This window comes from Barbus barbus (genome assembly GCF_936440315.1).
Source record: "Barbus barbus genome assembly, chromosome: 26".
Taxonomy (NCBI): Eukaryota; Metazoa; Chordata; class Actinopteri; order Cypriniformes; family Cyprinidae; genus Barbus; species Barbus barbus.
In genome coordinates this window covers 1,329,875-1,348,690 of record NC_136754.1, presented here as the reverse complement: position 1 = coordinate 1,348,690, position 18,816 = coordinate 1,329,875, and the positions used below count along the sequence as shown (strand labels likewise).

The following is an 18,816-nucleotide window of genomic DNA, read 5'->3' as shown; positions in this document are numbered from 1 at the left end:
CTGACAGCCAATCAGAATCCATCCTGCTTTAATTGGAACAGGCCTACTATTTTACAATATTACAGTTTTTACTGTATTTTTAATCAATAAATGCAGCTTTGGTGAGCAGAAGAGTGTTGTTATATAATTATAATATTACAGAGAGATCCTTACATCATTTCTTTCACATCTCTTTCAGTGTTGAGTTCAGTCTCTGTGTAGCCGCTCTGAGACACTTAACACATCTCTGCCATCTAACAAACCTCTTCACCACCTGCCTTTCATCCCTTCACTCGGTTTTTCTCTCTTTTTCTCTCTCCCCCCTTTAATCCTTCTGATTTGCTCTCAGTTATGATTCAAGTATCGTGAGTCATTAAAAGGCCTGTTCACAGCAAGAACGATAACTATATCAATATTAGTGTCTACACCGACACACGATTATGTTGTTCATTTTGAGATCTCTTTGTGATTTTGAGCACAGTTACAGATAGTGTTGAGATCTCTTCTGAAATTGATTACTACCCAGCTGACAAATTTGTTCTAAGAACATTATACTAATGTTATTTCGGAATGTTCTCTAAACATTCCATTTTATCATTTTGCAAACATTATGGGAATGTTACATTTAAATGTTCTTTGAACATTCTGAAACAAATCGTAACAAATGTTAGCCGAATGTCCAAATGTTTCAGAAAACACTTTCCACAAACGTTGTACAAATGTTTTTGAGAACATTAGAAAAGACCAGACAACATAAAAATTAAAAAAAAAAATCTATTAATGTCACTATAGGAATGTTTGTTTGTAACTTTGAGAAAACCTTACCAGAACGTTCTGAGGATGTTCCCTGTTATTGTTTTTCCAAGCAAAAGTCTCATTTTACTCTCCATTTAAACTGTTTTGAGACTGTCACGATCACCAGATTGCATTTGATACATTTTATATTTGGAAAAGTTCTCTTGAAAAGTTTTCTTGACTTATTTTGAAGGCTTCAATAAGTCATAAACGCTCACAGGTTGGTGTTATTCTTGGATAGCAGGTTCCTTGTTTAGGAGAAATGGTGTTGAACATTTGCTGTATGAATGGACATTTATTTTTATGCGTGTTGTTTTTGGTCAGATTCACTGTCTAACGCACCACAGGACAGCCGTGCTGTTTTCACCCGAGAGGAACCGCATTCAAACATCCTCAAAAAGCCTGTGTTGTTAAAATAAATTAGCACAGTTATGGATCAGTGCAATAATTGCCTGGTCTTTAAATGCTTTTTAAAAGTTCTTGTTTACGGCTCTTGGGTGGAAATATAATGTCTGAGAATTTAAATGAAGATTAATTTACTTGAGATGCAAAGTGAAGACATGAAGTCCTGTTTTCTGAGAAATTAAGTGAGTTTATGCTTAAAACAAGAACAAATATCTATTGATGGTGTATGCAAATGTGTTTCTGAGCCCATTGATATTTGTTCTCATATTATCATAAACATCAGCTTCTCGGAAAAGGTCTTAAGAACTCCCTTTCACAAATGAAGTGTGAAATTAAATCAGTCTTGAAGTGCTGAAAATTAAAATTCTGTCATCATTTACTCACCCTCAAGTTGTTCAAAACTTGTATGAGTTTCTTTCTTCTGTTGAACACAAAAGAAGATATTTTGAAGAATGTTGGTAACCAACCAAAAAGCTGACGGTACCCATTGACTTCCATAGTAGGGGGGAAATACTAGGGAAGTCAATGGGGACCAAACAGTTTGATTACCAACAGAATGTTCTTTTCTTTTTTTGTGACCTATCCCTTTAAATTCATATTGCACATACTGCAAAAACTAAATATCTTCCTCAGTATTTTTGTCTTGTTTTAGTTGTTTTTCTTTTCTAGGATGGAAATTTGCTCTAAACCTTTTTTATAGGCTGCTTCTCATCAGCTGTGCAGACATTCTAGGAAGTTAAAAGAAACAAAAACACAAGTGATTTTGAATTACTGCAGCAATTTTTTAAACACAAAAAAAACAAGTCTTTATGTTTGACTAAGCAATGCATCCAAGACTTATCTGCGTCGATTAGTCAGTGGCCAGGGCCAAAAATAATGACTGTGTTTGACTGACCTTGTGCGCTCGCTACCCCACAGTCACTTAGCGGTTAGTCACGAGGAACACACCCACTTAACCTGCATTTGTCTTTCTGGGGCCAGACGGGAGAAGAGACAGGTCACTGAATAAGTCACCCACGCTCAATATTTGTCCGCTCCGCCTGGAGTCCAGCAGATTGTCTGACAAGGGGAATCAGAGGTTCCTGTGTCATGACAGGACCATGAGGCCGGTTCGAGACATCAGACATCAGACACTTTAAGTGTTAAAGACCAGTGAACTGTGATTAATAAGATGGACATCTTAAGCACATTGCATGCTGCTCTAAATCAGTTTTGCATGAGCACTTAGGAAAATGTATGTGATAATGAAAAAATGAATTACATTAAAAGTCATATTTTACCCCCAAATCAAAAGTTAATGAAGTAAATTTGTTATATATATAATTTATTGATTTTATTTTTTATTTTAAAATGACAGGAAAATTAATGACCTTTTTCAGGACAATTAGACACATTTTCCCATTAAATTAAAATGTTACTTTTATGGGGATTAGGTGGTTATGTGATACAGTGGTTTATTTTTTATTTAAAAAAAAAAAGCTTAATTAAAGGCAGTAGAAAAATACTACTATGATGTGTAAATACTTCACAAAGGATTTGTTTCTACAAATAAATATTAAATATATTGCATTACAGAAAGGGCGAATGAGATTTTTTTCTGCATTACAGTTATGAGCATTTGTGGGGAATTTGTTACATTTTCATGTCAAAATGTGACAATGCCCAAAATAAAATATAAAAATATAAATCAAATAAAAAAATTAAAACAAAATAAAATCAATTTATTTCCTTTGATTTTGGCATGAAATATGACCTAACCTGTTCTCTGATAGGTTTTCAGATGCTGAATGACATAAAAAGCAGTTTGATTTTTGTATTACTATGCATATGTCTCTTAATAATGTTGTACAGCAGGGATCCTCAAATCTGGCCCACAAGATCTACTTTCCTGCGGAGCTTAGCTCTAACCCTAATCAAACACACCTGAGCATGCCAATCAATGTCTTCAGGATCATTAGTAAATCACAGATAAGTGAGTTTGATCAGGGTTGGAGCTAAACTCTGCAGCACATTGGCCCTCCAGGGCAAGATTTGAGGAACCCTGCATACAGTATAAAGACGCAAGGGATTCGCCCCCTGAACAGATGCATGCTGGGATGTGAAGAGGCCCCTCAGAGAGAAGTGAGAAACTCTCAGACAAGATTTAAATAAACAGGGACACAGACGCTGTCAATAGCTCCCCATGCAGAGCTCTAAATTATAGTGCAAATATTAGTCAGACTGGAGGAATACTGTCATTTGCAAATACTGTATGTGAGAAAGCCATTAGGAAAAAGGGCCCAAACCAAAAAAATGTTAAAGGGTCAATAATAGTATTATAGATTAATATAGGTGAATATAGATTTTTTTATGTTTTTTAAAGTCTCTTCTTCTCACCGAGGCTGCATTTATTTGATTAAAAATACAGCAAAAACCTTAATATTGTGAAATATTATTACAAAAAAAAATAATTGTAAAATGTAATAGAATTTTCAACATCATTACTTCAGTCTTCAGTGCATGATCCTTCAGAAATCATTACCATTCCCATTTCAAAAATCAGAAATGTTTAGAAACTATAAATTCATTTTATTTATTTATTTATTATGCTTATAAAATCAGAAGTCACAGAGAATATGATTTACACACTTAATGTTTTATTTCATGTGAGCTGTACACATTTATAAGACATTCACGTGTCATTGGCGTCATCTTTCTGTTGTTCTGTGGTCTGAAGCGCCCTCTATTGCCACTACATGATTGCAACAATCTATAAAGATGGCTTATACTGGCTTTAAATACTGATTAAATAATTGCAGTCCACAGCTGCAATACTGTGTTAGGATCTATCGACTTGAATCCAGAAGTATAAACTCTGTTTCTAGCAGATATTAGCTGTATACCTCTCTGATTGAAGTGGATTTATGAGCTGCCTTTGAGGCAATGTTAATGTTCATTAGCTTTAGCTTAACATAATTACAAATCCTTCAGCCTCCCTGAACAAAAATCATTTCAATCTTTGGTCTGAATAATAACAGTAAAAATAAAAATATTAAGAAAACTCTTCCTCTTTTTAGGCATAACTGTCTACCCAGCTAACAAGGAATGTTCTGGCAAGGTTCTCTCAAAGTTATGAACAAACGTTTGTCCAGTAATGTTAAAAAATAAATAAAAAATCATTCAGTTATCTGGTTTTTACTAATGTTCTTAAAACTTGTCTCGTTTCTAAGTAACGTTTCTATAATGTTTGCAAAATTCTAAAATGGAATGTTCCCTTAATGTTCAAGACAAATGGGTTTAAAAACTGTATGTAACAGAAGTAACGTTGTTAGAACATATTTTTGTTAGCTGGGTAGTCAAGAGTCTTTCAGATCGGATAGTTTGCATAAATCTGAGAGATCAAGGCCCGGCTATAAAGTCATCATTTCCAACCTAAAGCAGCTTAGCTTATTCCTCGTTGTGTTCCATTTAAAGGAGAAACCCGCAGATATCAGGTCACAGGTTAGTTAAGAAGGGCAGCTTGCTCCAAAAGGGTTACAGAGACAGATAGAGATACCCTGCTGAAATGACCCGAAACAGCTTTGACCAACTAAACTAGTTCAGTCAGCCTAAATAACAAGTATAATGCATGTTTTGGGACCTTTCATGTTATTATGCTGGTCTCAGTTTAACCCGCTTGTTCCTGTGTCCACCAAAGTCCCATGAAATGGTTTGATGAGCTCTTTTCCTGTGCTCACGTATTTCCTACTGAAACTGGAACTAGGTCTCTTTATTAATAGTCTTTAGTTTATGTCACAGCCCCACAAAACTACACTTATTGGACGAAAGCCAAGAAAACACTTTCAAAATGAATAAATTCCAGTCACTTCCTACTAAATGTTTGGAGAAGGAAATAAATATGAGCATTAGTGCAATCAAACACAGAGACGAAACATCATTTGTAACTCGCTAGTGCTGGTTACAGAGGCATGTGGAGTTTATCATTTAGGATCGGGGCTGTTTTCAGTCTAGAGGTCATTTTATTTGGACAAAACTTTTAATAATTTAACTTGAAAAAACTTCCAAGTGCATTTATATAAATATTAAGTTGTTATTCATTTTGTTAATCAATTGTCATATTTAAACGTTTATTTTTACAGCAACAGACATTTAATTTGGTTCTATTAGAGGTGTATTGTATCAGATAAAATGCACATATAACCAAATTATATTTATTTATATTAAATATCACAAAAGACATTTATAATTCAGTTTAGCACTTTTAAATATAATAATTTATTTAAATTAAGTTGATAATTCTGAGTGTTTCAGAACATTGCTGTGCAGTTGCTAAGGTGTTTTTTATGCAGTTGCTAAGGATCAGAATTGAGAGCCGCTGGTCTAGTCTATGCATATCCCAGCAAACAAGATCAATATTTTTGGGCCGATTTCCTGGAGGAAAAAAGGCCATACATTTTGACAAGTTGAACTTTTATAGGTAGACAAAATGGACTAAGAGCAACAAAACTCGGATGCCATGGTGTCTTTAACCAAACATAAACGTAAAAGCAACCCTATTTACATTCTTCATACATGTTCCTGTTTTTTAAAATGACTTGATGTGCATTTTTCCTATTTTTTATTTTTTTTAAATGCTCGTTTTCATAATCTTTCCACAAAAGTAAACAACTTACTCTGCCTCTGAAACGACTTTCCTATTCAGCTGACATTATCCCTCTTGCCCCTCCAACCACATGACTCACACGCTTCCTTTCAATCAGAAATACATCAGGCTAAAGAAGTAAATTGACCTATCAATGCCATCTCATGGTGACTTTAAATTGTCCAAACTAGGGTGTTTTTCAGCAGGGGTGTGAGAGAGAAAGAGGGCTTTGAGATGCTTCTGGCGTTTTCCATGGGAAACAGTCACTGGCCTGGGATTCTCCGTCCTCCGGTGTGAGTCAGCTGGGTTGTGTGGCATCAGTCCCTGTGTAATAAAAAGACTTTCATTACATGTCTCGCCCATCACAGACAGGGTCACAAACCACAGGCATCTTCATTAGACAAATGTCCCTTTCAAAACGTGTTGATCGATGATCGATCAAGCACTGGAGCAGAGCCCAGATCAGAGAAAAGAAAAGCTGCCGACAAACATATAAAAAGACCTAATCAGCAATAATTACAGAAGATGAGCATGACGATATGACACTAGGTGCTTCTCTTCCTCTGACTTGTCCTTGGCATAGCTGTTTCTTTTACAAACCTGACTGGCTTGCATTATGTGCTAAAATAATGTAACGCAATTTAGCTCCCCTGTTCTAATGCCAAGATTGTTCTCGCTTATCAGGGTGATTTATTACTCTAATTTATACGCTCAGCTTGGCTCGGTGTTGAGGACAGTAGATCTGATTGGACATGAGTTTCCTAATGCGGCAGTGTGCTGTCTTTATGGTGACTCTAGTGTAGATGCCAGGCTGTTGATTGGAAACACTGCTAATAGCTGCAGAGACAGAGGAGACTGACTGAATGCACTCTGGTTTGGACATAGCTACACAACTATTCAGTTTACAGAATAATAAAATACTGGTGTTACAATCACAAGGTCAGAAATTCATGAGGGCTTGTGGCAAAAATGCCACCAAAATGAACAAAATGCCATACAAATTCAAGATTGCCCTAGCATAATTCAACTAAATATATTATGGCTGTTGCAGATAAAATGAAATGTTAGAAGTGTCAAATCTTGGAATTACATTTAGATCTTTGCACGCTGCTGTGTTAAACTTCTAACCAATCACACGTGTTTCTGTTGAGTTTATGAACGCTCTGGCCAATCAGGTGCGTCTAGATTAGTCAGCGCTGGAGTTTTGTTGAGTGCGCAGGTTCACCAAATTCTGCTGTGCATATACGATGTAAATAAGAAATTAATTTTGCAGCTTCGCTGATTATAATGGTAGTTTTTGCATAACTTGGATTTTTTCAAATGTTGCTATGCTGTTGCTATGGTCCTTGCATGGTTTTCCTCAGATAAATCCGTTTACTTCGCGAGCTAAATACAAATGTAAAACTAGAACTAACATGTTTTTTGTTTTGGATCACTAAAATCACATTAATCACAGTCAGAAACGCATTAACGGAAAATAACCGTCTGAGCAAAACATTTGGATAAGAGCATGAGGCTACACGACTTAAGCATGATTGATGTTTCAATCACATCGAAGTTCAGTTTACACTGGTAAGACATTAAATACTCTGTTACATATTTCACTTGAAACGCCTTGTATGTGCTTTGATTAAAATTGACATATATTTGAGCGACAGATATGTGTCTCATCGGATTATAACGTCAGATGTAAGCAAGGCCTCTATGATTTAGTATCTTTAGCATATTTTAACATCTACTATGTGGTTGCTATGCGGTTGCTAAGGTGTTCTGGCCATTTTTAGCATTTTAGCATCTTTTATTTTACTGTGTGGTTTCTGAAGTGTTCTAGGGTGTTATGTTTTTAAACAAATCAACATGAATCTCAATGAATCGCAATTTTTCCTGTTTGGTTCTTAAATCAGCTTCTAGACATCATCAGTAACAGAGGGACATATTTTGAAGTATGCCACAGAAAAGATAAATCACAATCATAACGAGATCCTTTCATTTCTTGGTTGTTTTTTTCTAAGCGTATATTCTTTTTTTCTGGTAAATATAGACATGGGATGAAACAATATAAAAACCTATATATTTTTTTTTTTTTCGGTTAATTTTCACAGGTTGGAAATAGATGGTCACTGAGATTCAGAAAGAAAGCATGAAACATTTTCCAAATGCTTAGCCAATGTCCATGTCATTTCCATCAAACACTTTTTAGACATTTCTGGTAATGTCTAATCTAATTGACTGACTTTAATGCTACTTCCGGGAAGAAGTCATCTTTCAATTATCACGTTTTTCTCTAAACAATTTCATTTCTATGCAACCTTTCAACCTGATTGCTGTACTATTATTTATTTTATTTTTGTTACACTACTCTATTGTGGTGCAACCTTTTTCTAAATAATCCCACCCCTAACAAAAAAACTGTAGTAGGTCATTTTAGGTGTCCCTCAAACGTTCTCTTCCTGTCTAAGGAGGCATTTAATTGGTGGCCAGAATGAGCTGCAATGTGAGCAGACTTCATGCCGTCATACTGTATGATTGCTCCATTCCTCCATTTCTCCAAATCGTCTGCCACCCCAGAAAGTTAAAGCCAAAGTCTGCGCTCGCACAGACAGATGTAATTATCCACCTACCCAAAAGTAAAACTGTCTTCTGCACATTTATATTTTATGATTGTTCTTAAAATAGCTTTTGCTTGAACAATTTATCAAAGCTGATGTGACTTAATTATAGTTGCAGTTTAACTTTAATGTCTCTGGTCGAGATGAAAATTAAATTTATCTGGTGTTTGAGTAATATTATATCACACACAAGGTCATACTTGTATTCAGGAAGGGATTGTGACGGTCAAAAGTATATTTAACAGTGTTTTCAAATCCCGAACGTGACTTAGTGCAGCTCTCTGGAAGGTTTAATTTAAGTATCAACTTTGTCTCACATTTCTCATCAAATTCCTTAGAAAAACAGACAGAAATGAGTGAAAAGCTGCCATAGAGTAAGAGTATTGTATGTAGAGCTATAAAAGTGATGAGAACTTGCGATCGCTGACTTAATTTGCACACTTTAATGTTTTGAGAACATCAATTTTTCTTAAGAGAAACATATGAGAAACAAGAGACTTAAAGGGACAGTTCACCCAAAAATTTAAATTCTTTCATTTTCATGCCACAAAAGATATTTTGTACAAAATTTTAATACACTGAAAGCAAATGGGGTCCAATGTTGTTTGGACCCAAATGTTCTTCAAAATATGTCCCTTTATGTTCCACAGAGGAAAGAAAGGTACACAGGTTTGGAACAACATATTAAGGTAAACTGTTCCTTTAAGCAAAAGTTTCTCCATTTGCTCTCAATTTAATCTCACTGCTGTCTTGGAGAAACAAGTGATGTAATAAAGAGATCTCCTTTGGGATTTTAATCCCATCTGGAATTTAAATAAAAATCACGTGTAAATAATACAGTGTTCTCCTTGAGGCTTTGTTGTACAGCCGATGAAGACATGGTTTCTGAAACCTGAGTGAAGGCACCAAACGGTGGGCGTTCTCTGTAAACTCACGTCTATGAAAACATCGGCTGTGTTTGGGTGACACTGTCTGTTATGCACCTACTTCCTGGTTTGTGTTGAGCCCAGCTGTTGTTGCCCTCCCAGCTAGTGGGTGGCCGTCATCGTAAATGATGTCTGAAAATGCCTGTGTTTATTTGACCATCACAAATATTGTACGAGCTTGCCTCCTTCGGTCAGGCCTTAAGCCAAGTGGTTTCTAATGAAAACCAGACAGAAGGGCCGGCCTGAAAACGATAAAAAAACAATGGTGCAGAGACACATACCTTCCACTAGAGGACAATGACCCTCTACTGCCAAACCGTAACTACTGCTTTCACATCCCGGCAGGTAGGAATCAGTTCCTTTTGCTCTCAACCGCACACACAAAGATCACATCTGCCATTTTAACTTTAACCCCAGAGGAATGTCAGATACGTCAGGGAATAGAGTCAAATTCAAGCTGTCCCAGCTAAATGGCTCAGTTGAACCAGTTGTGCTTCCTAAGCCAGAGGTTTTTCAGAGGTATTAAATCTCAATGTTTGCATGCTCCAGACATAAAAATCTTGTGTCTTATTGAGGGGAGGTGAGCTGTTATTTCATTGATCTGAAATATGGTTTTTACTTGATAAAATGGCCAAAAATAGAAAGAGGGATGTCAGCCATGTTTCCAACCTAAGCTCATTGGAACAATATGCCTGCAAAATAGATGTTACGTTGCCTCTTGCATATTTCGCGACACAATCAGTGAAAGTTCAGCATAATGGCACCAAAAGCAAGTTCAGTTCTCTCCAAAACTCATGAATGTGAATATGGCAACTCTTCATGTTGGTTGTTGTATGTAGGCTAAATGAAATGTCTAGTGAATAGCACTAAAAATACATTTACTTTTCTGTCAAATCAATGAAAGTGAATCTGATTGTGTTTTATTCCGTTGGTTGTTGCACGTAAATTAAATGTTCAGTGAGTGGTGCTAAAACCGCATTCAGTTTTGAACATTATGAAAGTTATGAACGTGAATCTGGCAACGTTTTATTCTGTTGTTTGATGAAAATTTCCAATGAGGGAGACTAAAAGCGCATTCAGTTTTCTCCAAAACATGAATGTGAATCTGGTGAAAGCATTTTCCGATTTATTTATTTATTTATTTCTGTGATACCAATAAAAAGTGAATCTGGCAATATTTTATTACATTGTCTGTTGTAGGTAAATTAAATGTCCAGTGAGTGGTACTAAAAGAGCATTCAGTTTTCTCTGATACTGGCTTTCCTGTAGCTCAAACAGTAGAGCATGGTGCTAGCAACACCAAGGTCATGGGTTCGATTCCCAGGGAAGGCAAGAGCTGATAAAATGTAAAAACTGTAACTTGAATGCAATGCAATTTGGATAAAAGCGTCTGCTAAATGCATAAATATAAATGATACAGATGAATGTGAATCTAGCAGTTCTGAGAGGACGGGTTGTACTTTAATGAAATGTCCAATGAGCAGCACTAAAAGAGCATTCAGTTTTCTCTAAAATGCATGAACGTGAATCTGGCAACGTTTTTTTACATTGTTTCACATTTTATTACGTTGTACGTAAAATGGAGTCTCTGAAGAGAGGTGCAATGCTGTATCGCATTTGAAAATAACATACAACCTACTCTAAACCTTATACTAAATCCTAGCCAATAGAAGCAAAAGTGCAATTAAAAACGCATTTGCATGGCATTTTAGCTTGCTTCTACAAGTCTTTGAGCATTTCTTTTGACTTGATTTTCACTGGACTCGTACCTCATACCAGGTGAGCTAATGAGCAAGTTTACTCAGAAAAGACGTACATATAAATCTGATTATTTGATGCAAACATCAAAATGTATTCGTTTACAAATCATGCTCTATGGTAAAAGTGTTTTGAGCTCCTAACATTATACAAAGAATTTGGAACTGCACATAAATTAGTCTTTATGAATTGATAATCTGCCCCTGTATTAAATAATTTGTGTGAAAGGGCGCAATTGTTGTTAGTGATTTTATTGCCACTAGTATTCATTTCAGATGGAAACTGCAGTGAATTGTATGAATGGCCATCTTTTTCCAGTGAGGTTGCATATTTAGGGATGATTTCATAGAGACTTGTGAGTGGGCCCTTTTGAGAAAGAAAACACCCTAGCAACCACAAAGCAATGCCCTGGCAACCGCCGGTTTTGCACAGGCATGCATCTCTCAAGTTTTCTTCAGGACATGTATAAATCTTTTTTATTTTAATTGATGGACGTCGTAATATTATCTGCATTTTGTCTACAGCAGTGTAAGATGACTTTCCGAGAAATCCCAGCCTTGAAGTTGTGTTTGAACCTTTAACGTGCCTTGACAACAACCAAAGAAGAACCGATTTAATCAGCCATGGATAGAAGTTTCATTTTTTAGAATGTTTATCAAACATTCCTGATTGTATCCTGAAATCCTGTGTGATAAAGCAACAAAGAGCTGCACGGTTGTCATGTTCAGCCTCAGATCTGAGATGCGGGAACGGCTTTTGAATTGCACAGCGTTCAACACCATTCCTCTGCCTGCGGGGCGAACAACAAAGCTCGCCGTAATCTGAGGAAATAAATGTAGTGTATTGACACTCTGTTAGCCTGCGGAACAGATGGAAGACATTTATCATGACGCATAGTTAGCCTTGTTAACACTGAGCCATTGCGTAGTCTCCATCACAAATGACTCGGTCTATATTTCTAAGGAAAGTATTCAATGCCAGCAGACCCCACCATGCCTTTCTTTTCTGGGAAATAATAACTAAGAAAAAACACATGGTGATGGTGTCTGTTGTAATAGAGAGTGAGTTTTGTTCTGAAAGGCACATGGATGTGGCACATGTTTCAGCACATTAGGGAAATAAACCCAAGTCGTCTCAGATGTTTCTCCTGATATGAATTTGAAACAAACTAGATAATAGTTGACAGCATGTATAACAATTATGTAAATAGCAGCTCATTAAATTGGTATTGGGAGAATTTATTGAGAAATTGAGATTCTTGCTAATATGAGCACAGTTTGAGATGTTTTTGACATCTCTTCTGAAACTCTTTAGGAGACATGAGATTTTTCTTAAGAAGCTGAAAAGCAGTTATTTCCATTTGCTTTCTATTTAATCTCATTCTAATCTAGGAGAAACAGTTGAGATAATACATAGGTCTAAATGTAAAAAAATAAAATGAGATAATACACTACTGTTCCAAGGTTTAGGGTCAGTATAATTTTTGATGTAAAAAATTAATACTTTATTTAGCAAGGATGCATTGAATTGACCAAAAGTGATAAAGGCATATGTAATGTCACAAAATATAAAAATCCTCAAAAATATGAAGCAGCACAACTGTTTTCAACATTGATAATAATCAGAAATGTTTACAGAGCAGCAAATCAACATATTAGAATGATTTCGAAGGATCATGTGACACTGGAGTAATGATGCTGAAAATTCAAAAGGAATCAATTACATTTTAAAATATTTTCCCATATGAAACAGCTATTTTAAATTGTAAAAATATTTCACCATATTACTGTTTTTACTGTACAATTAATCAAATATATGCATCCTTGGTGAGCAGAAGAGACTTCTTTCAAAAATATTTTCAAATTCTTACCCCAAACCTTTGAATGGTAGTGTATAAATGCCTGATAATTTGAGTTACACACATGCATGAACAAACACAGCAAGCACATGCTGACCATTCGTGTAAGGACGTGTAGTGTCCACTTACCCTGAGTTTCGTCACCAAGAAGCATTTGGACAAGTTACTTGGTAAACGATTAAGCATGTGGGCAGTGTATCTGTGAGTATGTGTGATGTGTTTGTGTATGTTGTCCTCTTTGCTGATGACTGGGTTTCAGTGAAAGCGAGTTAGTTTTGTATCCTTACACTACGGTGGAGGAGAGCATCTTATGTTTCCCGGGATAGGGGGGCGTCCTCATCTTCACCTGTCCGTTCTGAGGGTAAGGTGGAGGCCGGTGGGTTTTATTTGAGTTAGTGCACACTGCTGGAGCTACAGGGGGTCTGTGGTTTTCCAGTTGACTTTTCCTTGCCGTTCGATGCGGTAGGCAGTTTCCATTGGCTGTCCTCTGAGTCTCTGAACTCTGTTTCACAACTCGTTTGCTTTTATCCTCAACAGTAACGGATCGTTGCTCAGGAGGGGCCGGACTTATGCAGTTTCTCATTGGCGAAGGACTGTTAATGTGAACTAAATCCGCAGTGACAGCGCTGTGAGCGAGAGAGGAATTGGAAGTGGACATGTCCTCTTCGCTGTTTGAATTGTGGATCAATGCCACAACACCAGTCCGACTGCTTTTGGTGGCATCTTGGGAGAGTCCATTGGATAGACTTGGTTCGTCTTCACCAAGGTCAATACTGGACGTCAGAATGTCGATCTGTTGGACGACCTTCACAGACAGAAAAAAATACAAATTCTGTCATTATTTACACATTCTAATGTCATTCTAAACTTTATTTCTCTAGCACTAAAGGAGATGCTTTAAACCACCTTTTTGCATGGCATCTCCACAAAAGGAGTCATGACTGGAATTCTTCCTTTTTTGCCGCTACATTCTCATATTCAAACATGATGGATCCAAATGTGTCGCACCATGTTGGGTGCCAAGGATTTTTGCAATCATATTGAGTGAACCGAAGCGTTTTTTTAAAACTGAAACTAAACTAACATCCAAACATAATTTCAGCTTTTGATGCACAGTATTATTATAATACTTCAAACCTTAAGAAACCGCTGTTCTTTAAACATGAAGGCAAGATTTTCAGCAAGTAATGAGTGTGATTTGAATGAATGAATATGAATTGTATGGAGGTAAAGCAGCATGAATATTCTGTAGAACATTTTTGTGTTCCACAAAAAAAGAAAATCATGTGCGTTTAGAACAGCATGATTGTGGGTATATATAGGTCCATATATATATATATATGCATTATTACAAATATTTTTATTAAAGGTAAACAAGTTTCTCTAACACCACAACTTGATTCAAAATATAATAACTGTTTATATGAGCCAGCCAATGACGTAACTGAATAACCTTCAGTTGACATGTCAAGCCTCTCATATCAATATTTTGAAAGCATCACAGTGTTTCAAACTACCAATGACTGACTAATAGTGACTCTGAACATTAAACTGACCCACCAAAAAATATTTGAACGTTGAAAGGTTTTTTCTAAACCCCCTCACAGGTCATCATCAGGTTGATATAGCATACAAATATTTTTTTTGGCTTCCTTCACTGTGATGCATTAATCTACTGACTTGATTTCCTGCTGCAGTCATTTACATCTAATGGGAGTCTTGATGCATCCATTGAAACGTATCTAAATAATTCGATTAATGTCTTACGTCCTGCACAGTCCATTATTGCTAATGTCAGTCTGCACATATTGAGCTATCTTTAGGTATTGATTTTAAGATTCTGTTCTCTTATAACAAGCCTTTGTTATGGACTTAAGGACCAGTTCCTTCCCTTCCAGAAAATACTATATTCCTCTTCACAATAAAGCATCCAATTGTTTCCAGCTCTGAATATAATTGAAAGTGCATTTCTGGCAGATGTGTATTTTGGTTTCTGAAGGCTTTCGGATGATGTTTTCAGCATAGATTCATCACAAAGATGTTTGCTAAGAACACACAGATATTATATTTCCACTGGCTAAACAGAATGAAGTTTTGATCTTATCCAGTCTCTGTGCTTATTAAAATCCCATCTCAAATATGCTAAACCCCAAATCAGTGACAAATCTCATTATATGAATGTTTACTATAGATGAATGCATGAAGAGAAATAGTAGTCTGTCAGTCACAGCGTTTCATTTGGCCAATTGTCGTTCCAAACCAGTATGACTTCTGTGAAACAAGATATTCTGAGAAATGTCCCAGATTTTTGTACATCCTGTTTAAGTCAGTGGGGTCCAATCAGTGTTGTTTGGGTACCAACTTTACTCAAAATGTCTTCTTTTACATTCCACAGAATAAACAAAGTCATACAGGTTTGGAATGACATGAGGGTGAGTAAATGACAGATATTTTATTTATTTATTTTAAATATATTTATTGATTGAATTAAGAATTTTCTCACCGCATTTATGAGTAAATGATGACAGATGTTTCATTTTTGGGTGAACTATCCTTTTAAGAAAAGTAATCACATTTTTATGCATTTTGTTTTCATGCATTCATGAGTAAATTACTGAATTTTAATTTTTGGGTTAACTATTCCTTTTAGAAAAATAACCTTTCTGAATTTTCTTCATGCATACATGAGTAAATTGTGACACAATTGTAATTTTTGGCTAATCCCTTTAAGAAAAATCATCAAATTTCTGTTTTCTTCATGCACTCATGTGTAAATGATGCCTGAATGTTTAAATTTCAGGGTAAACTATCTCCCTCCCTCTATTTATTATTCTATCCTCACCTCTTTCATCTCCAACTGGACCTGTTTGAGACCACCCAGCACTTCCTCGAGCTCCGTGACCACTTGTTTGATCTGTTCCCGTACTGTTCCCTGGCTCTTCCTCTGCTTGCCATGTTTCTCCAGACCCATGTCCCCCCAAGGCGTCCTTCCTTCCCGCTGCGGTCCGTTCACCTGCAGCCCGTTCCCGAGTGCCCTGGAGCGGCCCAACTTGCTGGAGGGCACCTCGGTTGGGAAAAAACCTGCCTGATTAGAGTTCGGCCTGTTACAGTGTGATTGTCTGCCAGTCTCGGGTCTCTCCTCGTGATGCCGGAACGACACCCGTCTCCTCTCGCAATGTCCATTATACTCAGACTGATGAACGTTGTCCCATTCCTGAACGTAGGATGAGTAGCACCGGTGACCTCTGACCTTCAAAACATGGTCGCCGTTGAAGGAATGCAACAGCTCTGGGTAATACCACCGCTGGACACATCCGCACTCTCTCCGGATTTCCCGAACGCACCCCGAGTCCCACCTGTAGCACGGATACCGGTGCTCTTCGGCGTAAACCGGAGACGCTCCAGTCCGCTCCGCTCGCTCCATCCCCAACTCCTTTGGGAACGGGGCTACTCCGGACTCCATACGCAGACATGATCCGTCTGCGGGGCCCGGCGTGCGTTGCAAGCAAAGTTGGCAGTAAGGCGTCGTGAATCTCAAATTCTCAGAGTGCATTCCAGTCCGAAAGGCGACTTAGAAAACAACTGGTTCTCTCTGCACCCAGGCCATCCACAGCATCTGTTTTTCTCATCTGCGTCTCCTCTCGTTCACTGCGTTTAACTCTCTCTCTCTCTCTCTCTCTCTCTCTCTCTCTCTCTCCCTCTCTAACTTTTCACTCACCTCCCCCTTTCTTCCTTCCTTCCTTCCTTCCTCCTTTTTCTAACTTACTCTTGTTTTCCCACTTTTCCCTCTCGTTGCCCTTTCTCCAACGGTGGGCCTCTTTTCTTTCCCTCCCTCTTTTTTTTCTCCAACTCTGAAGTCTTACTTCAGCATTTCACCTCTTTCTTCACCTCCCCACTGCGTAAAAATTCCCCAGCTCACCCATTCCCAAACTCCAAACACTTCCTTCCTACACCTTCCCCGTCTCTCTCTCCCGGGTTTGGGGCTCGTAAAGCGTTGACAGACGCAGCAGCTCCTGATCTTTCCTTCAGATCTTGCCACTCGGCAATTAAACACAGCCAGGATTCCACGCCGCCTGAGACGGGGTGGAGAGAGAGAGAAAGAGACAGACAGAAGGAGGTGGGGTTTCGGACGTCGCTGAAGCAGACAGGATCTAACATGAGCCAGATACTGAGAGAGAGAGGTGGGGAGGGGAATGAGAAAGAGAGAGAGACGCTCGGCCCCAGAAAAGGGGATTTTCGGCATAACTCGATTCCCACAAGCCCACGTGAGTCTGAGAAATGAGTGAGCGTTTACCGTCCCGTTTGTTTATGTGAGTCAGCTGAGATACTGGCACTGTTGGTCATGATTCATATCTTGTGACACGTTTAATGAACAACACAGTGCACGCTGTTTACAGATTGCTCGCATTTCACAAAATTACACTCGTTTATTTGGAGGTAAACACTTTCGGTTTTAGTTTTCCACTGGAAAGAGGAACCACAAATGACACCTCCTTTATTATGGTTGTTCTCTGCCCACTGCTCTGGGTGTGTGTTCACAGTGTGTGTGTGTGTGTGTGTGTTCACTGCTGTGTGTGTGCATGTTGGATGGGTTAAATGCATGCAGTTACAAATTCATAATGTTTTGATGTTTTAAACATGAAATGTTGAATACTGATATTTGAAATTATTTTTAAAATGAACAAATACTTTAAATGTGAAATTAAAACCGCCAGCAGGTGGCAGCAAGTCACTGTTGAGTGAGTCATTGCGATTGAACCGATTCATTTGAACTGTTGATTCATTCAGGAACGAAACACTGTCATGTTGCTCAGAGACCAAAACAGGGGTGTAGCTGTTGTTGTTGTTGTTGTTGGCGAAATAGCACGAAAACAGCCAATATGGGGTCTAAAACGTAAGTCTCTTGATATTAACTTATTGTCTATTGAAATAATTAAAGCAAATAATTAAAATAATAATAATTTTAATATAAAGTAAATATATATTTTTTTTCCAATGTTGTTTTTTAAAAGTATCTTTTTGATTCTTTAAAAAAGAGAATTTCAAAAAAAAAAAAATTCTATTTTCTTTATGTAAAAAAAAAGTGTCCCGCATTTTTTATGTCACTACCGAAACAGTGTATGTTTTACTCTGTTGGCCTAGACTGATTTTAACTAAACCCACAAATTTATGATCAGGAAATATTCCTGTGTCCCCCTCTCTCATAGCTAATAGGTCTCAACATTTTGTGGTAAATTTGTTCAAAAGTCAGAAAAATCTGTGTGTAACTTTAAAGGCATACTCCACCCCAAAAATAAATTTTTGTCATTAATAACTTATCCCCATGTCGTTCCAAATCTGTAAAAGCTTTGTTTGTCTTCAGAACACAATTTAAGATATTTTGGATGAAATCCGGGAGGTTCCACACGGATAGGTCTTCTACGCTTGTTTACTCTTTGATTTGAATGAAAACAGTGCATCCGTGCGGCGTGGCGTCCAGATGTCCAGCGGATATTCTACAAAGTGGCGCTATGATGAACCAGAGGAGACGAATTGTTGAATAAAGTCGTGGTTTTGTTTTCCTTGCGCAGAAAAAGTGTTCTTGTCGCTTCATTAAATTCAGATTGAACCGCTGATGGCAGATGGACTATTCTGATGATGCTTTTCGTACTTTTCTGGACCTTGAAAGTGTAATTTACTATGCAGTCAATGGGACAATCACAAGCCTCCCGGTTTTCATCCAAAATATCTTAAATTGTGTTCTGAGGACGAACAAAGCTTTTATGGGTTAATGACAAATGAATGACAAAATTTTCATTTTGGGGTGGAGTATCCCTTTAAGGAACCCCACTACCGAACACCTTTTTCTGCAATTAAGCACACTTT

At 37.4% G+C, this 18,816-nt stretch overlaps 1 protein-coding gene across 2 annotated transcripts; it reads right to left on the bottom strand.

The window, feature by feature from the left end:
• Nucleotides 1–3,766: 3,766 nt before the first annotated feature.
• Nucleotides 3,767–17,003, bottom strand: LOC306845941 (uncharacterized protein). 2 transcript variants are annotated; one of them, XM_079378962.1, is made up of 3 exons: nt 15,794–17,003; nt 13,239–13,756; nt 3,767–6,124 (listed from the first exon to the last, which is right to left on the bottom strand). In XM_079378962.1, exons 1-3 carry the CDS (start codon nt 16,502–16,504, stop codon nt 6,118–6,120), a joined length of 1,236 nt encoding a protein of 411 aa, XP_079235088.1. In that variant the 5' UTR covers nt 16,505–17,003; the 3' UTR covers nt 3,767–6,117. The 2 variants fall into 2 exon arrangements, 1 of the variants encoding a protein (XP_079235088.1); XR_013782024.1 differs by having other exon boundaries at nt 3,795–6,124; nt 13,081–13,756; nt 15,794–16,999.
• Nucleotides 17,004–18,816: the final 1,813 nt, after the last annotated feature.